The sequence below is a fragment of the Sylvia atricapilla genome, chromosome 1 (genome assembly GCF_009819655.1).
Source record: "Sylvia atricapilla isolate bSylAtr1 chromosome 1, bSylAtr1.pri, whole genome shotgun sequence".
Taxonomy (NCBI): domain Eukaryota; kingdom Metazoa; phylum Chordata; class Aves; order Passeriformes; family Sylviidae; genus Sylvia; species Sylvia atricapilla.
The window spans coordinates 100,127,974-100,155,012 of NC_089140.1; the positions used below are offsets into that span (position 1 = coordinate 100,127,974).

General features: G+C 40.5%; 1 protein-coding gene across 1 annotated transcript in view; it reads right to left on the bottom strand.

Moving 5' to 3' along the window:
- Positions 1-27,039, bottom strand: part of GNAL (G protein subunit alpha L) — a 179,901-nt gene that overhangs the window by 13,055 nt on the left and 139,807 nt on the right. Inside the window, 1 exon segment of the mRNA XM_066341017.1 lies at positions 1,628-1,682. Within this exon segment, the coding sequence (XP_066197114.1) occupies positions 1,628-1,682 (55 nt within the window).

Sequence of the window (27,039 nt, forward strand, 5' to 3'; positions counted from 1 at the left end):
CCAATGCAAACCTTGGCTACTTTGACAGCAGCATGCACTCAACTGAAGGCTACTTATTTAATACTTTTAGTTATTTTATATGCTAGTGTCATTTTCTATCGCTTGCTGAGTTTGTTATGGTGCAAAACCCTCTTCCCCTCCAAACCAGAAAGCAAGGGAAAAGAAAAAATAAGTGATTTTACCAGTTAATTCAGCAAGGCAACGGATACAGCATAACAGGATTTTGCAAAAGCAAAAATTATTTGCCCTCTTCAGAGCAAAAGTTCCCTCCTGACAATACAAAGGGCCTTTTCTGATCTTCAGGACATTTCTCCCAAGGAAATATCAGGAACAATTTCTAGTGATGAAAGACTACTTCAGGTAGAGAATGGCGTCCCAGGAACAAACAGGCCAACACTAATGTAAATAATGAAAGAAAAAACGAGGCTTTTCTTCACTGGCTTCTCTCTCCAGGTGAGTGATCTCGATGCTAAAACCATGAGGTCTAGATGGAGCAAACCCCAGTGCTAATTGCTTTGGTCTGAAAACGTCTTGAGTGCTTGAATAATTGATCCTGTACTGGGTCGACTACGGGATGTGCTTGTGGTTATGGACCTAACCTAGGTCTGAAGGAACAGGCTCTTTCTGCATGCTTCATAGGTGATCTCTGGCAAGTCACCCAATCCCTCTGAATTTCCCTCCCTGATTGCACAGTGAGATTGGACAACTCTTTTTTTTTAAGGGCATCCACCTTGTTACATGCCTTGCGTGGTTAGACTGAATTATCCAGTGCAGGGATTCTCTTCTGCCACCTGTATTTGGAGTTTATGACGTGGCCCACAATCTTGGCTGAGACTGCTAAATGACAGTGGGATAGCAGCACCGAAAAATAACAGCTTCAGAATGTTTGCTGAAGAGACAGCAAGGAAAGCACACAGCCTGAGCTCGGGGAAGGCAACACGGTGAAGCCCCTCCTTACTTCAAGGCTGCACCAGTTCAGCCTTATCATGAATGTGTTTGTCATTAGAGCACTCCATCAAGATGTATCACAGCATCTGGGAAAAAAAAAGGTACTACCTTGCAAATAAGCTTAAACAGAAACTCTGCTACCCGCAGGAGATGAGCACAGCCTGCAAAGAAGGAATCTGCAGGCCTGCAGACAAGTTTGCAAGCTCTGCTGCTGCCACTGGTGCTCTCCCCTGAATCTGGACACCTTATCCACTGCAAGCTTTTGCCTCTGAAGGACCCTTCTGATAGACATGGGAAGTCCCCCTCTGGGATCGCTTCCACCATTGAAATAACGTATTGCTTCCCTGTAGCAAAGGCTGGCAAGGGAAACCATAGCTTTTTACATTTATGCTTTCTGTGCTTTTTTCCATTCACCTTTTCTTGTGGGACACGGAATAGGAAGTAAAAGACAAAACCTATGTGTTACAGGAATCAACAACCAAATCTTACAACAGTACAAGACAGTTTGCATCACCAAAATGACTCTTCTTCTTTAATTCCATCACTTAAACTCCTAGACCATATTTTTCTGTTCTGCCATATGCCCTATTTCAGCTGCAGTAGGGACTAAAATAAATTACGCAGAAAATCCAGATGAATGTCAATCTTGGTTCAGACCCTGCCCCTCATTTTTACTAACCTGATCTGTGGGTGTGTAGTCATCCATGCTGACGCTGTCAATTCTTTCTAAAAAGCTGGAAGAAAAATAAACATGCACTTAGATACTTAAGATTCTGTCTAGTAGAAGACATTTCACTACCTTTTTTAGTTCACACTCCTGCTTGGAAGTAAAACACAACTTGAATGGTAAAGTTAGGAGCCTGATTATTTTCCTGTATTGCTCAAGGTTACATTTATAAGCCAAACAAACATTTAACCCAGGCTTTGTTTCAACTTTAAAGTTACCATATGCAGTACTCACAAGTGTTCAAAATGCAGTTAAATGTCACACTTTGTGAGGTCCACTAAAGAATACTATGACTAACCACAGATCATAGCATCATATGGTTGTTAGGACCTAGAAAAGATTCTGAGATTAATATAGAAAATGTGGCAAATGTATGTAGCATAATGCTGATCAGGTATAATGTTATGTTAATTACGGTCTCAGTAATGTTAGCAGAGATCCTTGTTGGTATATACAAAAAGCTATGGAGTGACTTGCTGCCATCCAACACTGCAACTAAAGCACAAAAAGTGGAGGTTAATGAATCTGATTCTTTATGTCACTCACCACACGCACAGAGTGAAAGACTTAGAGCTGCAGGGAAGGGCAAGAGAAAAGAGAACCAGAAAAACAGGGGGGAATTACATTCTATGATTATTTAAAAGATTTTTCAAGCTTTAATTCTTTCCTAATAGTGTTAGAGTGACAGTACTTAAGGACATATAAATGCCATTTTTTATTATTGATGAAAGAGGCAGGCTCTCCTCTCTCACTTCCACCCATTCCTTAGATCTCCTGTGAGCCCAGCTGGCTCATTTTCCCCAGACTGCCTGTAAGACTTAGAAGCTTTCTTGAATTCTACATTGTTATTTGGCAGTGAATATCCCATTAGCTGACATATCCCACTACAATATTATCAAGATTTCTTTATCAAAAGGCAAGTTTTCCCCAACTTTTTACTTGGGTGTGCACATGCAATACGTGTCCCACTTAATTGCAGTGGGAAAGAAAGAAAAAACAGTGAACTCTTGACTTAAAATGTAACTCACTGTTAACACAAGGGTCACAAACACTGGCCTGTTGAAAAAATAGACCCCTAAAAGCAGTTTGTAATTCTCATAGCAGTTTCCCACGGATTTGAACTGAAAGGAAAATAAAATACACTGCATATGTATTTACTTATAATATTTTCCTTTTTGAAGCTCCACTGTTACAGCCGGGAAATAAATGAGCACCTACAGTTAAAATATCCAGTTTTTCTCACTGGATTATCAAGGTGTGATGGCTAAGCACAGGGTTTAAAAAAAATTTAAAAATCACTTTAGCACAACTCAGTGGGTGCCTGTTAGCAAAACTATATGGAAGAAACCCTGAAGAAAAAGCATCTTTTCACAAATCCTGAACCTTTTGATCAGATGATTGTCATCACCTCGGCTGAGCAAAGTTTAACTTCAGTTATCCCCACGGTTCCTGCAGACACCGGAGCAGAGTGATGCATTTTTAAGTGACACACCTATTACCAAGACATGGTGGTGACCAGAACTCTCACTCATGCTTGCAGCACAGAACATGAAAACAGAAGGTGAGAAAGCCCAAAGCAAAAAATGCCTCCAGGCTGAAACTTCCTGATCACAGAAATTTTCCTTAACGTGGTTGTTCTTCTAAGCCTGTTCCAAAGTACAGACTATGGCTGACACAGAAAGGGATCTGCTTAAGGCTGTGGACTGAAGTCAGTGTTGTGCACAAATACAACTCCATCACAAGCCTTGCAAGACAGCGTGAATTGGCTTTTCTCGCAGAAACACGTCTTGTGAAGTTGGTGTATGAATCAGAGACAATACATCTTGTCTCCACATTACCAGGACCATTTTAGCAGAATTTATCCCAAATAGTTCAACACAGTATTAACTGCTAACTCACACCTTTCTCACCTATACAACATGTACCTAAGGGAGGTTTTTGGTTGTTAGGACTTGCACGTTTCAAACAGGCAGATTAGGGTAAGGATCAAAGGAGTGAGGAGTAATGCAGCTGCACTTCACACAATCCATAGCATATTGGGAAAGAAGTAGATCTCCTAATTAGATGTCCTACCTATGAGCTTAAGTCATCTTCCACTTCCTCCCAGTAGAAAGACCAATTTTGAATACCCTAAACTGCAATACCACAGCTAAGAGAGAGTCAGCTCTGACAATATCATGTGCTTTAAAAAAATAAAAATTGACACAGCAGCTGTGCCATTTTATGCTTGTAAGGTTGCTGTCTGCATGAAAGCCATACAAAAATAAATGCAATGATTTACAAGCCACCTTGCCATAACGAGCTGGAATGGTATCACTAACATCCAATAAATCCATATGCAGCTGCTATTATATTGGGATAAATTTTGTAGCCTTATAGGAAATTAACCTTCCCGGTGTGTGATGGACTGGCTTCCTAAGATTCTTCTGCAATGACATCGTTAAGTGTTCAATAAGATTTCTCAGACAGTGAACACAGACAGCTACACTCTTACTTTTTCAAAATTTCTTGAATATCCTTCCCATGAAGTCCTTACTTGGCTAATTAGCACAGCATCAAAAAATAGACCTGACAGACAAATGTACATACTGGGTACAAAAATGGACTCCAGATGAGATAAGGAGTCAGTACTGCCTCATTTCTAAACACACTAACTTCATTCTCACTACCGTATTAAAATGGAAAGAATTGAAATTGCTTTTCTGAACTGCTTTCTAGAGAACGTTAACTTTACCTAATCCTGATTGTCTTGGAGAACTATGTTCTGACAAAATATAGATTATTTTATACATATATATATTTACAGATCAGCAGATTTTTAAATTTACATGACTAAAATTTCCATTTAAAGAGCTTAAAGTACAAAAGATCTCTCAACTGTGGCAATGCTGATGTCTCAAGTCAAAGAATCAATGTGAGGAAAACAATAACAGAAGAATGATAAAAATGGACACCACGTATCACTCACTCTCTTTTAGATCCTGATTTATTTTGTTTTTGTTTTGTTTTGTTTTTTTCCCCAGCTCAGGGATGTAATTATTTTCACAGAATCATGTCTTTTTACAATACTGACAGGTTTTCTATTTATGAAGCTTCCATAGAAACCCATACTCAAGATTTATGTTAATTCTGCAGTGACTGTTTTGCATGCATGTGCAATGAACTTCAAATTCACACATGCAATTCAACAGTGAACAAACAATAATATGATCCAGTATTTCTATTTCACAATTGTGGTTTTACTATAAAGGATTCAGTCAGATAACCAGTATGACATTTATGTTCTTTTAATTTTACATAGGGTGTTTTACATTTCCTTACATGGAATAGCAGAAACTACCCTTTTCTTAAGGAATTAATTAGGCAAGATTTGGGAAAGGTTTTGGAAGGAAGGTCTCTGCTGCCCTGTTGAAAATGCAGTGGTTTGAATTAATAACAAATTAAAGCAAACTAAAATGGACCAATAAAGTTAAAAAAAATTATCATGAGTTACTGACATTATTATATCTATTATTAAGCCGATCTGTAGTTTTATAAATATCTTCAGTGAGTTTCCTAGGAAACTCAGCTGACACTTAGTTTGACAAGCAATCTCTAAATTTTATATTATGCAAGCTGTGAACACAAAAGTACAGGTTTTAGATGTGCCTGCCAGTGCATGTGGGAACTATCAATAAGCATTATTCTCTTTAAAAAACCATGGCAATTTGAGCAGCAGTAGCAGCTATATAAGAATTTCTGAAAAAAGGATTCATAAAAGCACAAATAAAGAGGAGGTAATCGTACATGAAAATCCTTTTCTCACTGAATAAATCACTGCATGGCTCTGTGTAGATATTCTGACTCCACAAACAAAATGGTAATTAAAAGAAAAAATCGTGTCTTGAGAATAATATGATAGACAGAAAATCCATGCTGTATTTGTAAGTGTACTTTGACATCCAAAGAATTGGAAAGATGTAGTGCTAAATCACATATCAATACAACAAACTAGGCAATTTAATAATTCTTGATCGACTTCAACCATTTTAATGCTCTCACCTGAACATTTCAATGGGCTCATATAAAAAAATTTCCCATGGAAAACAAGAAATCAAACCCATTCATAATGCTATTGTCTTTGAAAGGAAAAGGTATTGTGGCAAATCTTTAAGGTTTTAAGTTCTCAGAGTGAAGAATCTCAAACTATCTTCAAGGAAGTTGTGGAGTCAGCAAACCTTTACAATTCCAATGGACCATTACTAAGAGCTTTGCAAACACCTTAACCAGGCTCAAAGAAACAAACAAACAAATAAATTTATTTGGAACCATCCAGCACTAGGACTTTTAATTCCACTCTCCCTGGACATGAAGCCACAGGTGAGGCAGATACTTCACTAGAAAAACACATACGCCAAGTCTCCAGGGGAGGTGAAATGGAAAAGACTTTTTTTCCCTTTTTAGTTTCTGCTGCAGTTCTCAGGGCCAACATCAATACTGCACTTCCCTCCCCAATATATATATATATATATATATATATATAAACCAGCTAATTAATTATAATCCTGCTAATTCTTCCTGCAACATTTGTAACAGAATTTCTGTTTTCCAGAAAACCTGAATACCTTAGGCTCTAAGGTTGGGCCTCAAGCAAACTCACACTATTCTGATACATTTCTGGGTAACTGAGAAAGACATAATGAAAAGAGCCTCCAGTAAAATTCTAACCCCTAAAGGATTCATTTCCCCAAGTCATTTGCTGAAAACATCAGCAGAAATCCCTCAGAAGGCTGGGCAAAATTTAGCGGCTAAGGACTTTCCTGCCAAATTTAAATCATTGCTATATTTTAAATACAGCTTCCATGTGCTAGAGGAGCACTCCCTTTCTCTCCCTGCACACCACTCTGCAGCCTTCCCCCCAGGAGGCAGAATGTGCGAGGGCACAGCGGGAGAACCATTGCTGGTTGGGATCCATCCCGGCTCACGGGCTCTGAAGCAGCAGCTGCCGCTGCCCCGGGACAAAACGCCCGAACCAGACACCGAGCACTGAAGATGCTGCCGGGACAGAGCCTCGCCCCCATCCAGCAGGGCCGGGGACCCACGGATCGGCGACGTGCTTGTCACACGGCTTCGGCACCTGCTCCGTGCCTTCTGTGCTCGAAGCTGTGCGAAGGCTCTGCTTCACCGCGAGCCCCATCCCCGCGTCCCTGCAGGCGAGGTGACACGGGGGGGACACGGGCGGGGGTGACACGGGCGGGGGGTGACACGGGGGTGACACGGGCGGGGGTGACACGGGCGGGGGTGACATGGGGGTGACACGGGCGGGGACAGCCGGGAGGGGGCGCTCTCTGCCCGGCTCCCGTTCCTTTCCCTCCCCTTCCCGGCCCTTCCCCGGAGCGTGTCCGCAGGCGGAGGGAGGCTCTGCTGCGTCTCGCTGTGAGGTTTTTTTTTTGCTCGAACACAGGTAAAACATGAATTTAGCAAAGATCTTCTGAATTCATGTTGCTTATCCCTTTTGTCAGTTCTCCCTCCCGTATTTTCCCACGGCCCGCCGGCCTCCCAGCGGAGATCATGCTGCGCTGCACGGGGCTGGCGAGGGGCTGACCGAAAAACTGGGATTTATCCACAGAAACGCACCTTCACCCACCCGCAACTCGCAGCTCGCCAGCAAGGTGAGCCTGCTGTGTCAGGGGATGAAAAGGTTAACAGGAGGCCAAGAGGGAGAGCAGAGTACAGTCACGCCTGAAACCCGCCAGCTCCTTATCCACCCAGGGCACTTTGAGGAGCTGTGGTTCAAAGCATCTGCCCAGCCCTCTGCTCGGGCCGGCGGGATGCAGCCGGGTCACCGCCAGCCTGCTGGGGACCACGGACAAGCGAGAGGATTGTACAGCCTTTGGCAAAGCCATGTGTTTCCCTGGAGCAGCACCAGGCGCTGTGCTTGCTCCAGAGGGAGAGCGGCAACAAGACTGGGAGGGTCTCACACCACCGATGGTGACCTCTCCCGGACAGCCCAGTTTGCTGCCGAGGCATGACTGGGAGCGTGTAATCCGTCTCGTTTTGTCACTGGCTGCTGCCAGCTGTGGCCCCAGCCACCATGAAGTCATCATGAGCACCGCTGTCATGAGAGACTTTACTGGCACCAGCAATCAATGCTCCCTCGTGATCACACAAAGCAGGAAAATTCCGGTTTGAACCCTATTTACTGATGACAGCTTGGGCCAAGACACTAAAAGCAAAGTCAGATGATGGCTGCAACCAAGGGGTCATACACCATTCACCAGGCGACCTTCTCCTGCAAGGAGCCAGACTGCTGGTGGCAACTGGGAGCACATGTGGCGAGGAGGAAAGAGAGATGGCCAAAATCTGTAGTTTTCCTGTCTATGGGTTTGGTTAAGGGAGTTTCCTAACAGACACCCATTTCGACCTCACTTTCTCCACCACTAAGTATGAACTGCAGAACATCTCCAAGCTTCACAGGCTTTGGCACGTGTCCAGCTATTAACCTAAACAAATGCAGGAAGAGTTCAACTGCATTAAACATTTCAGATAGATCAGTAATGCTCCCTTTTTGCTTAGTAAGAGCAATCTCACTTTTAACTGAAAATATATGAACTAAACAAGCAAACAAAAAAGAATAAACAGTATGACTTCCATAACTGCTTGCCCCCACCGGTTCCTTAAATTTGTTAAGAAGCAGTGTGAATTTTGGGAAATGCATTTCTTCCTTCTAAATTTAGCAAACTAACCACTTCTTGGCTTAGCAGATGTTTTTGCTTTCTGAGCGAGAGGCCTATGGGGATCATCATTAACCCTCTTCTTAACATAAACACTGACGAAGACTTAAATCTGGAAAACTGTCATTCACACAGAAAGGTTAACAGGCTCCAGAAGAAACGAGACTCATCATCTGCAACTTCTGCCACATGGGATCTCAGAGAACAGGGAAGATGACAGGCAAAGAGGGAAAAAAGAAGAAAGGTAATTTATTTACCGATTTTAAAAGGGACATTGTTTTTCTACTACATGTCTTCAGACATTTTATTCCCAGGGGTGCAAGTGGTGGAGCCACTGCAGAACACAGACTAAGAATGAAGCACTGATAAGATCTGAAGCTTAGACTGGCACATGCAGTCTCTCTTCCTGATCAGCTTGAATCCACTGAATTCAGTGTATCTTCTTCTTTCTTGTGAGCAGATAATCCTAGGCAGACAATCATTACGTGCATATTGATACATCCATGGAGTGTTTATACTGACACAGATTTGAGTTCTGCAATGTAAAGGCTACACAGGGCACATCCTGCAAATATAAGTGCAATTTTGAACAGAGGACCCAAAGATAAAAACCTGAAAACAGAAAGCTCATATTGTGGTATCCAGAGAGATCTGGATCCTGACTGCTTTGTGAGCTGATGTATGGCAGATTAGGATCTCTTTATCCACTCTCTGAATGAAACAACTGTTTCACATCTTCCAGCAACTACACAGACTGGTGCTGGAAAGGAAGCTGAGAATACCTAAAACATCAGATGAGACACATGGGCAGAATGCAGCTGTCCCATCAGGACCTGCAGAATGTGCCTTTTGACAGAATAATTGATCAAAACCTTGGGTTTATGTCCCACTAACAAAAGTGCATAGAAGACCTCACCTCCATCTCTTCTGGTGACTTCTTCAAAAAGAACTTGGACTTTTATGTTCAGGAAAGCTGAGCTGTGGGAAAAAGCCTTGATAATACTAAAAGCTATAAAATGCATCAGGTTTACAAGCACCAGATACATACCACAGCACTGCCAGGGGATGTCAAAAGTTAACAAAATGTATTTTCACCGGATGTTGCAAATAGAGCTTCCCCTGTTGCTTCCAAATTTATCTTGCTGTCATAATGGAAGCATTATTTCACTGCAACTTACACATTCTGGTAGATGGTTTTGTTTTCAAAAATGGTTGCACTGTAGAGATCTTCCTAGTGTACACAAATTCATCAAGTACTGTGAGCCCTGAAGAATGCCAAATCCAGGTTAGAAACAGCAATGGTTGTTGGAAGTTGAAGATCACTTACTCTGATGGAAGTGGTTTGGAATAATAAATCTGTTATGGTGAGCACCAGAAAGGAAAAACCAGTTTGACTGGAGTTTTTTACAGGAGAGAAAGCAGAAAATCTCCAAATGGGAGAAACAAAGGTAAAAAAACCACAAACTGAAGAGGAAGTCACGAGACGTTTGTGTTTACCTGTGGCACCAGTCCAAACTCAGTGTAAGAGAACTTGCTGCCAAAAGTTCTGAGGCCTATAATCAAGCCAGATTATTCCAAAAAGAGGATGGTAATACTCTCTTGAAAACCCAGATGAAGAAAAGTGAATTCTTTAGGGTGGCAAACCCTCCTGGCCAGAAAAAGCACACATGCGTGTTTATTACTGTTTTCAGACCTGTGCATTTTTGCTGACATGTAAATGAAAGGAACAGTGTGTTAGAATCCTGAGCAAAATGAGAGTGTATCTCTTTGCTTTCACCTATCGTGCTTGTCAGGCATTGACATGACAAGAGAATTGACACAGCTGGAGTCCAAGTGAGTGCTGGGGTTAAACAGAGCGGGAGCCGCTCCAAGGATTAACACTTGGATCACTCAATCAGCTCTCATGAGAATGTCTTGGAGGCTCCAAGACATGGGCAGGATCTGGAGTTTATACAGGTAACACTCATTCAAAGGAATATGAGGGCTCCTAATAACTATCCTACCAGAGACGCAGCTTTCTGGGATTGCATGTAAAACCTGAAGTATGCCATCAGTGCAAACTCAGGAAAACAGAAAAATTTTTCTATGGAAAAGTCAGGAAGACAACCAGCTTCCTGCACAGTGGAAAAGAAACTTTTAATGCTGACCTTACAGAACACCTGATAGAATTTATTTTTTTTTTAACCTTATTACAGTTTATGAAGCGTGGTGACAGATCATTTCTCTTCTACACTCCTTAATCCTTGTCCCAGCTTTAACAGTGCACTCTCAAACCTTTACTTAGTGGGAAGGACATGTTTCACTAAAAGTAAGGGTCATGCTGGACACAGCTCTGTGAGTAATCCTTTGATGTGTCGGGCTGCCATGTGGTTCATCAGCTTCTTCTCAGAGTAACTGACATAGGATGTTACCTTGTCAATGTTCAAGGCAAGAAAACTTACATAACAGGGCAAAAATTAATGGCTCAGGAGTTAAAGGACAGAAAGATGATGAGGACTGACATCCTTTCAGTGGTTAATGAGCATTTAACTCCCAAGCATCCGACAGCAGCACTTCACCCATCATTCAGAAGTAGACCTGTTGCCTTCCCTTTTAGCAAAGCAGAGACACGGCAACTATTCACCTTCAACGGGAAGGACTCAAAGCTTGCTTTCCCAAACTTGCTCATGCCAGGCACCGGAATTTATTAGGGCTTCCCTAATTGTAGTCTATAGCAGATGGGTTATCCTTCTTATTCCCACGCACAACACACTGTGGAGCTATTAATGAAAAACAGTATCAGGTAAATATCTGTCTATGATCATCTGCCTTAGAAATTATTAGGTGAAAGTAATAACATCAAGCAGAGGGTCTAACAGTACAGATAAAAATGCTAGACATAACCATTAGAGTCATAAGAAAATTCCTGTATCTTTACAAATGCTGCTGCTGAGATGTTTTTATTAAATCACCATTATCCTGCCCATTTTAGAACAGGATATATTTAACCACTGAATGTATTCAAGCAAATGGTCACACCACCTACGGCTTGGCTGAGAGATTACCTCGGGTAGCTGGAGGAAGGCATGGAGCTAAAGCAAGAAGATGAATTGTTACTACAAAAATGGAAGGAGAAGAATGCAGTGACTATGTCCTACTTGCTAATACTTGGCCTAATTCTGTTTAACAGCTATAAGCTATTTAAACAGGGGAGATAAAACTTAGCATTAAGAACTAGCCCTACAACCCTGCTAAATGTACATTTGAGTAGAAGTCACATTAACAACTGTTTACTATTAATAGAGCATTTTGTGAAAAGCATTCCTAATGCTGCACTCCCTGTAAATTTCTTTACATTCTCGTCCATTTTCTTTGACTTTTACAGTGCACAGTGCATTTGCACTATTAAAACAACATACAATGAGTTGAATTTGAGGAATGAGGAAAATAATTATGCAACAACCTGATTATGTTCTGCTTCAAGTTACTTTAAAGATTAGATTACACTTCTGTTTATAATCTCTCTACCCTGTACCTAACAGGTGGTTGTCATTTCTTGGGTCTGGTTGATGAAAAGCTGGAGCAAAGAGATCTTGGCTCGTGGCTAATAGAGAATTTGGCACCATGGGCAATCCTTGCTGCTACCTGTGTGTCCTCCACACTGAGATGTTGGCTGCCACCATCTGTGGCCCCAGGTGGGACAGCTCAGGAAGGAGAGGGCTGAGCAGCACTGGACACACTGTGCTGGTGCTGCAATACAGCAGCATGGCCCAGCCAGCCTGAGGACCTGCAGGGAGCCACCTGGGAGCCTGGCAGCTGCAGCTCCTTGCAGGATTGTGGCCAACATCACCACCCCTGAGGGCATGATGGTGCCACTGTGAGAACAACTTTCGCCTTTACAGCTGAAAAGTCACCCTGTCACTTTCTAGCAGCTACTGCTTTGTACCACGTTCGCATCTGCAAGGACGGGCAGAAACTTGATAAAAGCCACCTTTTCGAAAAAAAATCCACTGAAGCCAGTTTTGAACGCTGGACTACTTTTGGAACTCCTAACAACAGGCACCGAGAAGGAAGCTGAACTTCCTAATTTGTCTTCTCCACCCATCCAGTTAGTGGAAAAAACATGGAAGATTCAGGCAGTAGCAGCTGGAGAAGGTTGAAAAGTAATATACAAATAAGGCATAAATGTCAGAAACCCAAAGCCACTTGTCAGTTCACTTCTCAAAATGTTCTTTTTCCTCTCTTTTTTTTCTTTTAAAGAGAAGATTAAAAATACCATTCCCAGCTTGAATGTAACCTGTGGAAATGAAACCCAGGAATCACTTGTTCTCTAAATACAGAACCATCACTCATGTTTGTGCAATGATTTATACTGTCTATATATATAGACAGGTCACCCTGTGGTCAGGCTCTGAGGGCAGGTGTGTGTTTTGCATTTTCAAGGAGAAAACTAGATGCGTTTTTGTACTTTTGCTTTTCCTTTCTCACTTGAAACAGAAGGATTCCTAAAACAACAACAGGTTGTTGTCCCTAACAGGTTCTCTTTTCCTCATCAAACTGTGTGTGTGACACTGTGGCTCAGATGCTGGGATATGCTCTGAGAAGGAGTGTGCCCACCACCTGTCCTGAGGGTGAGAACTACTCTTGTGATGGTCTCTAAGGATCTGAACTTCCTTCACAGAAACTCTCAATTCAACCAAACTTTTAATAAAAAAGTTGTTCGGACTATTGCTCAGGAGCATTGGGTGCCCTCAGGAGGTGGAGGAAGAAGGATACAAAGTGGAATGTGAAGAAGGACCTTTACCCTTTGGGATCTCGGCTCCACAATGAGCTGAAACTCTCAATCACACAGAGTGGGACATTTTTCAAACAAGAAATCTGGGAAGCTTCACTAAGTGATACCAGACCTAAACTGCAAAGTTACAGACAGTTAAGCCTCAACCCTGTGTGCAGGAGTATCCTATTGAATTACTGTCTTTGCCCAGTACCTAAAAATTGTATTTTTAATTGAACTATATATTATTTTTAAAAATGGTCTTCCCTCCCCTAAAAAAAAACTTTTCTCCAAAAGGGCTTTTAATAATAAAGTGCACTGCAATTCAGTGAAAATTAATTAGGGACTAGACATTGCATTGAAAACATAACAGAAACAAAATCAAACCACAAAATATTGTTGTTGTTTCTTTTACTTCCAATGAAACGTGATTTCTGATCCCAAATAACAGAGCACAGGTATGGCAGCCAAATCTGCAGGCATTTATTTTAATCAAATAAGCACACAGATAATTGCTAATCTTATAATCCCTTCAAATTGTTAGTAACCTCCTTAATTAGATTACACATAATCCAGTCCTAACACCAGCACTACAAATACTGATCTGCTCTTAAGAAATGTCTGTACTGCAACGGGGTATCATGCATTAGATGTCAAAGCAGTTTACACTTCCTTCAGAAAAATAACAACAACTTTGCTTTGTGGGGCATTACTTTGTTCGGCGGTGCACTGACAAAAATTTTAAATCCAAAAAGTAGAGGTTTAAAATATAACTGTGATATTTTGAAAGCAAAAGCCATTTGTTGCCTCACTGATGCTTCATCCCTTTTGCAAGACGTTTATCTGAGAAGGCTCAGTGCAGCTCATTCAAAAAGTGAAACATAATAATACTCATATTTAAAGGAACTGGTTTTAACTAACATTTTTTACATTTCAGTAATTTTAAAAGTATTTCTAATATCTTGAGAACTCTACAGCGAATCAAGAAATGTAACTTATAAACAACCACATATCTTTAGGATACATATCTTCATTTACTGGTTATGTGTTGGATTTGGGGCTGCTCTGACCTAAATTCAGCTCAAGCCCTGCAATGCACTTCTGAGCAGATTTGGTGTCAAAACATCATGTGGACAAAAGCCAAATCAGAGAAGTGAGAAAATGGGGATGTTTCCAACCTTTTTTAATGCTTTGTGCTCGTGTTTCTTCCCATCTCAGCACTGATAAATTGTATGATGGGCTCCATCACCACACTTTGTGGATGTCCTGGGCCACCTCTGCTTCTCTAGAAAAGACATGGACAGCCCATGCCAGCAGGAAAGAAATGATGACCAAAATTATTCTGGAGCAAAATAGAAGTCCACTGAAAAGCTGCTGACCCTTTCCTCAAAACTGACATCATCTTCAAGGTGAGCTCTTTTCTCACAAAAGCTACAAGTAAGAGGAAATTTTAATAACTGTAGAAAAAAGTAGAGAAAATAAACCCAAATGGCAAAACATTCTGACAACATGGCAGTTTTGAGCTTCCCTGCACTTTTTTCCTTGTGTCAGAATGATTAAATATGTCAAATATACTGAAGGACTAAGAAGTTCAGTACAAGAAAAACTTTGATTCTACCAAGACTCACTCATAAGCATAGTTCTAAGGATGTAAGTAATCTTACTGAATGCAACAAGACCTTGGAATTCAATGTGACAGTTCACATGCTTGAAAGACCAGTAATGTGTGCAAAATTCTGGATGTCTGGAGCCTGAATGAAGGTTTCTCACCTCAAAGCAAATGAAGACCCCACTCTTTGCTCACTGCAGCCCAACTCCAAACCCCACATGCAGAACTACTGCCCAACACTGTGACATCACACAGCGTGTCTCTGTACTTAGAAAGTACAGAGGTGGCTTTTTATTCTGGGGAATGGTCACAACTATGTCATTCTCCACAAGTGTAATTATCTTGCTATTAAGAGTAACCTGCAATTTTTCAAAAATCCAGCAGCTTTAGGTACAGACTGTTAGTCCTGTCTTGTATCTTCCAGTGCTTAGCCCAGGATGTGATGAATACAATAAAACCACCCTACCTAACAGTGTTTTTGCCACATGTGACCCAAGGGAACCATCAGTGCACATTCCACCTCCAGCACTGACAGGCTCCTCTGCAGCCTCCATTGCCACCAGGATTAGGCCAGGCTCCAGCCTTACCTCGTAGTATGGCATATTGCATTTTAAATACTTCTCATTATAAGGTATGATCCTATGGGGACACTGCAACAAAGACAGAGCCTAGGTCACTTTCCAGAAGGTGCCTGCTGCCTCTCTGGTGACTGCCACAGGCACTATCATTTGCCACACCAGAACAGGGGCTGGTGCATAAGCTGAGGGGGCCCCAGGACATTCACTGCTTTATAAAGCAAGAACTGCACAATGATCTGTTGAAACGACTAGGAAAAGCCCATGATTTGCCACCCCTAACACCAACTTGCCTTTTGAGAAGAACAGCCTCACAAGTGCTAAGAAGGTTTTGCTAATTATGCATGCAGGATTTGCTTTCCAGCGTAATTGATTTTCTTCAGCAGTTCACCTTAAAATGTTTTCTGTTCTGGCAAGGAGTACAACATCATGCAACATCCATGCCCTGCTTAATTACCTCAGAAGAACAAAAAAAAAGACCAGAAAAGTGAATTAAGCTGTAGAAGCTGCTGAGCTTCTTTACACCCCTACCCCACCTCTATCCTGTTATAAAGTGTTTTTAAGTTAAATTTGTTTGCTTTGAGAATCTGAATGACTATTTTTATTTATCATTAAACTTGACAGAAGAGAGAGGTGCTGGAAGTAGAATACAAGAGCACAGCACTGGTGACTGAACTAGACTTTTTTTGTATTCACTGCTTCAAACACCGCTACACTAATTATCACCAGAAGTTTGGTAATAAGCTGGCTACAATTAAAATTTAGTATAGTTATCATATAGACACCAATAGTCAAAGACATGCCCATGCATAACACTGAAAATTCACTGCCATGAGGGATTCAAAGTAAGAGTTTTACTAAAGAGCCAGTGCACTGTGGCATCATAATGACCAATGTTTTAATGTCAAACATGACCTACAAGTGTTAAGAAAAGGAATGGAATGAAAGATATAATGAGAAAACAATGTTTTAACCTTAATAAATAAAAACAATACTGCCAAACTACACCCAGCTGAGAAAGTGAATTGTGACATGACATGAAATACATATGAAGTGTTTTGAGAGAAAAAAGCACATTTCCCATAAACCACAACCAACCATTTTTAGGAAGCCCATATTTTCTGTAACTGTTAATAAACCCATTTACCTAGATGAGCACCAAATCTAGAAAAGATGTAGTTTATTCTAACTATCCCCAGAACACACATTCAAGTGATCAGGACTGCTGTCCCAGCTAGCCACACAGCATATTTTGTGTTTTACAGATATATACTGATATACATTTTTATCAGCGTTCAAGAGCTTTGTTCTATTACTTCCATTATCAACTGAGCATCTGAAGGAACATCCCTGAACACAGCAGAACAAAGAAAAAATGTGGAAGAAGCAGTTTAGATAGAAATGTATCAAAATTTAAACCATGAAAGAAGGAAAGCTTTGCTTATTTATAGTACAAAAGAAATTCCATCTGGTCAGGCTGTGGGTTTTTTCTTGTAGAAATTAAACAGGAAATTAATTTCTCCCCTTCCCCCTCTTACAAAGCAAGGCATTTTCACTTATGATGCCAAAAGCTTGATATTTGTAGGTTTGTCTGCCATCAGTCATTAATCAGCCTCATACAGTTTATAGGTAGAAGGATATTTCCTGACAGATACAGAAAACAGATTTAGAACCGAAGCTGAAAATTATATAAAGATAGATATATAGATACACATCTTAGCACCCTGGAGTACATTTCCAAAAATAAACTAGTCAAATGGTTATCTTCCTAAAAAAGCTGATTGCATAAGCATAATTACACTAAACACAAGTACCTGCACTATCTCTGTGCATGTTATAAATAGTTCAAAGTTACATTATACAGTCTTATTCTAAAACGCTATTGTTCCAAGTTCATGCCTTCTCTCACAATCCTTTCAAAAAAGGCCCTCAAGCTCTCACCACTAGCTATTTTCTGTCACTGCTATAGAACTTCCTAGAATCCAAACACACTACTTCCACCTTGCAACCTGCACTCATTATCCAAAGAAAAATTCCAGCAGTAAAGAAAGTTGCTTAATCGTATCACTCTTTCTCTACTGATGCCCAGGATTCCTCTGCTTGCTTACAGGGTCCTAATTTTGTAACTCAACAACTTTTTGTCATCTTGCAAAAACAGCTGAGAGAGGTGTGTATTTCAGGGTACAATTTATTCAAGATCCTCTTCAGAGACCTTAAGCTGAGACTGTTGAGAAGGATATTCAGTTGGATCCAAGACCTGAAAAAACCTCCTTGCCAAGTACTAGATGAGAGAAGCACTATCTGCTGGATGCACACTGAGGAGAGAGTTCTGGGGTTTTTCCCCCCCCGTCTTGCTTTGTGACATAAAATTCCACATGCTGAATTTGTGCAAAAAGGACCACATCTCAGCCTAGCAACCAGTGGAAAGTGAGCATAAAAAGCACCTCTGAGAAGAGGGACATGAACTGGCAGTGCCAAGCATTACCACATAAAACTGCTCATCAGCATCAACTCAGCACTCAGACAATCACCACTGTAAACAACACGAAATATTTATACTTTTCACTAAAGTGGTTAAATCCATTAAATAGTTAAATCCATTAATCCAGATAGGTAGCTGCTTGATACAACCTCCAATTTTAATTCAAGTGTCATTTAAAGGTTAAGACCAGGGGGGCAAACCTAACCCCAAGGATGAGGTCCCCTGTCAGCAAGAGCAGTTTTGCTGTAGGACACAAGCATGACAATGCTTTGTACCAATGATGACAACTCAAAAATATCACCTCCTCAGCTCCATTTCTGCATGTTGCATACGCAGTAGGTAGTTCTTCCTATACATGGTACATAATGAGGAATGTAACAATTAAAAGCAATCCAGCTGATATTAAATTAAAGTTACTGAAATAACTCTCATATTTCTAAGAAAATGCAGAGGCTGAAACAAACAAAATACAATCCATAATGGCAGAAAAACACCTGTATGCCTTACTCAATTATTCTGTACAAAGTAAGGATATTTCTGGCTTCTGTTGGGTATTTATGACAAGGTTTTTTTGATGTTTAACCTTGTAGGGGCAGACTTTTTTTCTGCCTTGTGTTTAGCTTATAAAACAAGTGTCTACCCATGTTTCAGGCACTGGAGTGATTAAGTGATTTCTTAGAGTGGTCAGGCGTTGGAATAGGTTGCCCAGTGAGGTGCTAGAGTCACCATCCCTGGAGGTGTAGAAGAGGTATCTGGATCCAGCCCTGGCTGATGTGGTTTAGGGTTTACAGGGGTAGCGCTGGGTTTGTGGTTAGACTTGCTGATATTAAATGTCTCTTCCAACTTTGATAATTCTATGACTCTAGGTAAACAGGCAGCTACGAGCTTATTCTACTCCCAGCGGAATTAATGCAGCAACCTGACCTTCTTTCCTAGAATGAAATGAAGCAAACTTTTCAATTTACCTTTGAAGCTCAGCAAGGGGTGTGGAGGCTCCTAAATACACCAATACAAGTGAGAGGGGTTTTCCCACTGTGTTAGGAAACATGATTATTAAAATCCAGTATCATTATTTCAAATCATTAGAGCTGAGAATAATAGAGTAAGATGTGGAAATGAAGAAAGAAAAAGAGATAAATATCAAAGAAAAGACCATTTGGATAAGGAAGAGGAAATGCTGAACTAGAGCTTACGAAACCTACATTACAGAAAAAAAAAAAAAAAAAAAAAAGACACCCACAGGATAGGTACATAACTATGTATTTGAGAAAATTATACCTCAGACATTATCTTCACGGTGATCCACAGGCACACTGAGAATCACTGCAGACATCTACTAAAATTTAAATTAGCTAGCTCAATTATGGATAGCAGTATATCTGCTATGGCAAGGCTTTAGTACTTGAGTCTTGTATTTTAGAAACCTGGCTATATTTAAGCTTCTTTTTTTCTGCACAGGTGCCCAGACTGGTTAGGTTAATGGCAGGCTGGGTGTGTCCACACGGGCTGCAATTGCACCTGTAGTCTGTGTCAAAAGATTCAAAGAGCCTGAAAAGGAGCTGGCAAGAGAAGAAATACAGAAAAAACCTTCTGAAATACATAAATCAGTGGAAAGTTAAGGCTCATGTATAGCAGCTTCTTCGCCAGAGACCGCGGAACAAGAAAATTACAGCTATTACATGCAGTTTACAAATGTTATATTCTTGCAAAGGTTTTGCAACTAAATATAATAATGCCAGCTTTGATCTAGTTGCATTTAATTCACTACCCAATTAAAACAGTTCTATCTGCCAAAGTTAATTTAAGCAGTCATATGTTAACCCAGCATAATTTTCAAGAAAACTCCTTCCTTTACAATTATATTGCCGTATGTTAATATGATGGCTTTTAATAGATTTTTTGTTTACATACATGTCATAACTGACCCACTGAAAGATTGTATCCTAGTATCTGAGTAAAGGAGCATCTGTTCTAAGTTCCCCTGTAGCTAGCAGATTCACAGCAACTATTACTCCAACTTGCAATTTTTTTTGCATCACTAAGAGCTCAGTGCAATTACTTCCTAAGTGTGCCATCTCTGCTCTATGCTTCATTCAGGAAAATCTGTTTTATGGATGTTTTAGTGGCGAGCTGAGCTGTAGAAGCTATAATTTGTGGGCTGGATGTGACGTACAGCCTCTCAGGCACACCAATTCATTTATTTTGCTTACTCCTGATAACACTGAGGTATGTGTCTGAAAGGCTGGCACAGCACCCAGCCAGCAGGAGATTCCCCACCCTTGCTGCCTGCCTTGGTTTCCTCCCAGGGCTGGGACAGGAAATGCAGTGGTTGCAATGCACACAACTCCCAGCCCTCCTAAGCAGTGTCAGCACTGCAAGGCTACTTAGTTTGGCCACAAACACGGAGGTGATTACCGACTTCTGTTTCGGTGGGGCAGTTCTGCTGGGAATAAATAGAAAGTTATTTGGTACAGAAAGCACAACATTGTTTGCTAGCATTTGTGGCCAGATCACAATTAGCTCCTGCTCTCCAAATTCTGTTTCTCTGAGACCTAAACACACCACAAAAATTCTAGCTGACAACCAACTACTTGCCTGTGATTTACAGTTACTTCAAATCGAAATGTTTTCAGCTTATTTGTGTTCTGAAGTTATAATGGTGGAAATCATTCTAGCAAAACCAGGCATGAGAATGCATTGCAGCTTGCTTTTTGAATAGGAAGAGATTGGTACTGGAATAAGGAGGCAGTGTATCTGTGCAAGGGAACTGACAATAAGTTCAGGGGTTTATTCAGAGATATTCATGGCCATAACTTGTTATTGTAGCTTACAGTAAGGCAGTATGGTACATTCAGATTCTCAATTCATGCAGCAGCTGTGAATTCTGAGTTCAGCTGGGTGCTCCCTTGGTTTGGCTATGGGCACTTGAAAACCTGGCCCCAAAAGGTCAAAATACTTTCCTTTAAAAACCTGAAATATTAACATCTGAACAAATAGTTTACAAACACTTGGCTCCAAGTGTTAAGTTACCCAAAATGTTCCATGAAAAAAGACTTTATCGTTATTGAATGCATTTAGAGTGCATGAAACATTCTTTAAGAATTTCCTGTTTCTACTCTTTGTTTCTTAGCTTTTCCTACTCTCAACATGACATTCTATGTTGATTTCTTTTTTCCTGGCTGCAACTTGCCTAAAATAAAAAATAAACAAAAATGTACAGCCAGTGGGTCAGATGGGGCTACAGTTCCTCTTTGACATCAAAGTCTGTTAAACTCACAATTCTAAGAAGGCTCACAGCACCTATACAAGACTCACGCCATGTCTGATGTGCCTAGGAGCCCATATTCCTTCCAAACCCAGATGCCAGCTTGAGTGATTCTTCCCCCAGCCCAGGGGGAAAACCCTGTCAGGAGCAGCAAGGAGGTAACAAGAGGCACTTGTGGCATTCTAGAGTTCTTTTGTGCCATTGGTGACACAACTGCCTTTGATATTTGCATTTGTCTCAATGTGCCCATTGTACATTAATCTCATCTAACCCTGTTTTGCATGGGCTGCTATTGTAGGGAAATCATATAATTCAGCTTAGGCTGACAACCTTTTCCCTAAGTCCTTTTCCACAGTTATTTGCATTTACTGTAAAAGCAACAATCACTCTCCCATTTTCCCAGGCTCCTGAAAGAGAAACCCCAACAAATTCAAGCCCTGAAGTTCATGAAAATACCTGCACCTGCAGGATCAACAAAGGATGCATCACCTGAACAGGTGGTTTTCAGGAAGAAGGGAGGCAGCTGGGTTTTGTTGGTTTGGTTTTTTTTAAACTATGAATTAAAATGAAAAATTTCAACACTTTTTAAAGGTTGTGTCTCAACTGCTTGAGTAATAATAGGATGATGCTACAGACTGACCATAAGTTTTCATGGCATGGTCTTGGCAAGTAATTCTGGTAACAGACAAGACAGCCCTGAAACTACCTAGTTTCTATTTGTGCCTCTGATAGCACGCAGACACATGGAGACCAAAGTAAACTAAGTAAAAGTTAATCTTTGAATGGTTCACTGAATATTTACTCAGGTTAATGTATAATTTCTGAGGACAGATGCATTTCATGCAAAAATCCCACAAAATACCAGTTATGAATGGGAAACCTCACAGAAGAATATATCAATCCAATTCATGTGTAAGAGTGAAGTATTTGCTTATATTGCTCTTCTGTTGCTGAAAAACAACGTCTCCCATGCTGTAAAGCTGTGCTTTCACAGCAAGGACATCCCCTGTGCAGTGGCTCTGCAGACAGCTGCATGTGCTTCTGCTACACTCACGTGTATTCAGACAATGACTTCACTCTTAATAAAAGATAGAAAATTACTATATAAAAGAGAAGATTTCTAGATAAAATGCCTAATGGTAAAGACTGCATCGAGTGAGACAATGGGACACCAGGAAACATGGAATTCTTATTAGGCTCCCATGTTTGCAAAATAGGAACATCTCCTAAGAAACAGAGATGGTGCATTTGCCTCTCGTGTAAGGCTTTGATTTGGGTTCTTTCAGTACCTGAAGCTTGTTTTTTGACAGCGCCCTTGTTTTGTTGACAGTACATTGCTGGGATACTCCCTTTGATTCAGCCTGACACACGTGACACTCCGCCAGCTTCTGTTCTGCAGTGCTGCTGCTGCACTAAAAATAGCTTCTGCTTGCTTTGGCTCCACATCTAATTTATGGAAACTCACAGAAAAAAAAAGGCCCCTGTTAGTGGGTGAGCGACGTACGATTCTACAGCTTGTGCTGCTCATCTCACTTGGCCCCCTGAAATGCATCAGTGGAAAATTTACAATGTTACCCTGTACTTAATGGTGGGTAAGGGGAAAGACAAAAATGCTTAATATGCTTGATTTGTTTTTAAGGTGCTTTAATGATAATTTAACTGAAAATGTCAGACAGTTGGAGTCCGCTAAGTAAAAATGCCTAGAATTAACAACAGAAATTTATAAAGGGCTACTAGTGCCCACTTGTTTGGGGAAAGTGCAGTAAGGATTTTCTTAATTTACAAATGGCAATAAGAATACAAACCTCCTGTTTGCTCTAACAGCTTTCACATGTTCTACACAAACTACTTCACTGTGCCATGAAAGTCATCATGTAAATATGCCCTTTAAGAAATGCTGATTTTACAAACGTTGCCACAGAACTCAACTCTGTGTGAAACATTTTGCATCAACAGAAATCTGACATAAAGCTTTCTCTGAAAAAAATCCAAGTTTATGGTAAAACTCAAAATCAAAGTAAGTTCAAGCAAGTGATTACATCTCTTTCTACTAAAAAATGGGGTTTAATGTCCTAAAGCAAAAATTTTCAGATGTTCATTCACAGCACCATGTCTAGAAGTGTCACCAGCTGAGCTGGAGTTTGTTTCAAGGGAAAACTGAATTAGAAACAGGGATGGCAGAAGTCTGGTATCTGTATTAATGCAGTGTTTTTTAATGGTTTAAATTTGAAGCGTGGAAGTAATGATTAAAAATTCCAAAACTGAAAAGGAAGGCCTGTTTCAAAAGTTTTTTAGAGTGAGTAATGAAGGTTGTAAGGAAATTTGGATTCAGATTTTATTTTAGATACAAACTTTAGGTTAAGGAAAATCCAGATGGCTATCACCAGCCAAAGCAGAAAGATTTCAAAGCTTTCTCTTGTAAAAACCAGAAAATACGCTATCTGGCTTTGTCCAGAAAAGCTCCCTGCATAAATTTAGCAGTCTGTATGCAAACTATCAATTTAAGGATTGGTGTCTAAACTGTTATCCAAGTAGGGACATTACTTAGCAACTGCCATGGCTAAAAAGGAATTTTCATAAGTCTCAAGAGAGGTTATGAATTATTGACCAAAAAATTCCAACAGAATCCTGAAACCAGTTTAGGCTGGCTACAGTTAGCTGCTTGTGAGTTACGTGACTAAGTAATGGTCACAAGTGAGTCTATATCAACCTATTTATGCAAAAAATACTGTGTTGTGTTACCATTAAAAAGGCCTTTAATTGAACAGGCAATTATTAACTCTAATAACTCTTTTGGGGCAAACCCTTCTTTTCACATCCTGCTGTGGCAGGGGGAGGAAAGGACAAACAAAACCTGTTACATGCATATGTGTTCAGACGAAGGGAATAGTCTATGAGAAGAATGAAAAACAGCGCTCTGCAGCAGAGTTTTTGTGTGCAACTGTGTGTGATGGAGAGGAAAAAAGCGAGGAAACAGGATGATTTAATGCCTGCAGGAGTGTCATTTTCCTTTCCACCCTAACCACTCAATTATTTTATTTTCAAGGAGTTCAAACCAGAGCTTTAAAAGCCGTTGGCTTTTTTTTTTTTTTTTTTTTTTAAATCTGGGGCATTTAAACATGAAATTCTCTTTACATTCTTAATTATGAACATCTATTGAAAATCCCATGTCTATCCCCAACTCCAAAGTAATTTGATAGCATTCAAATCAATCTTTACAGTCTGACACTTGTTGCCTCTGCAGCCTCAGCTCTGTGTCTCTATGCTGCTGATGGAAGTGTGAAGCATGAAGTCCCACAACCTTGCACTGCAATTGCTAGAAAGTGAGATCTTAAGCTTAGGAGAGGAGAGAGAGCAGGGGCAGCCATGCCTTTAACCACCTCACACCCTGCTCTGCTCATCTCCCCTATCAGCAGCAGGATAACAGCATGTGAATACAAAGCTTGGCCCTGCCTTAATATAATTCTGAACGTTACATAAGTGCTTGATAAACAAAGCAGGCAGCTAGAAATGAGATAACCTAGCCATGTGTATATTCAGCTGACTACTCGCTTAGATTCCCAGCTCATATGCTGTGACTGTGATAAGGGGCAACAAAATGGCCATAAATACCAACCTCTAAAGGCATTCTTGGTTGTTTTAGGACAATGTAGTTTCTAACACCATGTGCAGTACAAATACGCCAACATTTTAAATATGGCCAGATGACACTTTTTATTTCTTTTTTCCTCTCCTGCTCATAAAGAAGTAAAATGGTTGGCAACACAGGAGGCATTTCCAAACCATTTTCTGCCCTACCCACAGCGACACAGGACAAGTCACATCTTTTACATGCACCTTCAAAAACGTGCTAGAAACCAAATGGTACTTCTTGGCTTTGTGAACTTAATCCCAGGCAATTAGGGTGAAAGATCCATTATCTAAATGTCCCACTGCACAAAATACGTGGGCAGTGTTGCGGAAGATCCCAGGAAAAACCTCAGACACAATCTCTAATCTACACCCTTCGTGATCTGGTAAGAAACATTTAAAGCAATTCAATTGCATCTCTTGTCTTACTGATGAATGAAAGCAGAAGCATAAGGCCATGAAAACAAAGGTCATGAAAAGTGACCCAGCTTCACACTGATAAGCAATGATCGAACTCTGTATGCTTCTAGTCAATTAAAAGCTATTTTTACAAAAGTTTACAAGTACCTTTAAACAAAAGCACGCTGCTCCAGAACAGCAGCTAGAAGAGCCATGGAAAGGAAAGAAAGAATGCATGGAAAGTGCTGATTAAAAACCCCTAAACAAAACGAAACAAACCAAGGACCCCAAATGAGAGTTTAAACATAAGCTACGCTTCTAGCTTAGCTGCACTAAAAATATACATCAAAATGCCCACTACTGCTATCTGAAGCTCCCTTCTGTTGGGCCCTCTTCCTTTAGAGCAAACAAAGTTGTAGTAATAGCCAGCTTTCTTCCAACTTCCCCTGCGAACAAGATCCGCTGGTGGATATAAGCGGTCAACCACTGCCACCAGTTCTACAGACTTCCACATTTCTCTAATCCTATCCATTGTCTTGCCTTATTTTTTTTAAAGTGGTTTAACAGCACATGCCAGTGTTTTTCATAACTCCTTGGAGGGGTGCCTGTTACTTCTTACCCATCACCATCTCAGGTCAGACAGGAGGCATTTTCCAAATGCTACACATTTCTTACAAAGTCCAGAACAAAAAGATGATCCTGATCTTTTGCATTCAATACGACTGGATTTGTACTTTCTCAAACACTACAACTTCTTTAGAACCACAAACCACTTTTGGCTGCCCTACACTAAAAAAAGAGAAGCACATTCTCCCATCTGGCACACAAAGCAGTGTTTTTCATGAACAGAGCTTTCAGGATTTTTTTTTTTTTAATTGGGAAGTAAATCTAAATTTTTATGCATGTGTCTGATGTAACTGATGGAAGGAAATTGCTTGCCATGAGATTTATCTTGTAGCTACAGAACATGCCCTGTGGCCATCTGGTCATCTGCTGCAGAGTTGGGCTAGATGAAGCAAAGGGAAACAGAGACATGTTTAATGACCTCTATCCTTCGGGGCCAGAGAAAGGCTTTATTGACCAATTCCATGTCTTGGCTTACCTCAGGCTCAAGCATGGGAAGAAACAGAGACAAAACTTATCTAGGCATGCAATTCTGAAGGATTGCTATGGCTCATTTAATCACCTGTACCAGGCTGTGTAAGGACCTTTTGAAATGATCTGAAGTTTTCTCAACAGAGAGAATGTAAATTTTTTACTCTAACTTTGGGACTAAGTGTCAGGGCCCAGTTCCAGAGGAACAGGGACCATTTATCAGAACCAGAAAGTCTGGCAGCAGCTATGACATGGCTAAGAAACTGGCTGCTGCAGCAGATGCACCAGGCAGGCCCAAGGACTTCCCTTTCTGTCCCCTTCCAAGTTCACACATTGTAAGCAGTAAAATAAATGCAAGTCAGTACAGCATGCACTGTGGTAGTGTATCATGCTGTGAGATTAAAAATAAGACATGGCATATTTGTGAATTACAAATGTTGGCTGGTTCAACTCTGCCATGTGCAATCAGCACTTCCCATAAAGAACTAGTGTGTAATTCAAATGCGTTACCATTTGTGCTACAACTTTTAGCTCTCAGAAATTTTTCTCAAAATTATTTGGATTTCCAGTAATATATTCTTTTAGGATGACTAGCTACTACACATACACAGATCTGCACAGGCAGAATCTCCTAATATCAGCTGGAAAATCCACATTAAAAATAGTGAGTTTGGCCGAAAATCCAGTGACAACTCTGGGAACTGCTTAAATGTGAACCTTAAATACAAACATGATTTATGCTGGAACTACACAGTGCATGACAAAGAAAACAGCATAAGCCTCACCACTGGAAAACAAGTTTACATTAAGTGTTGTTATCATTATTAATTGCTTTCCTTCCCA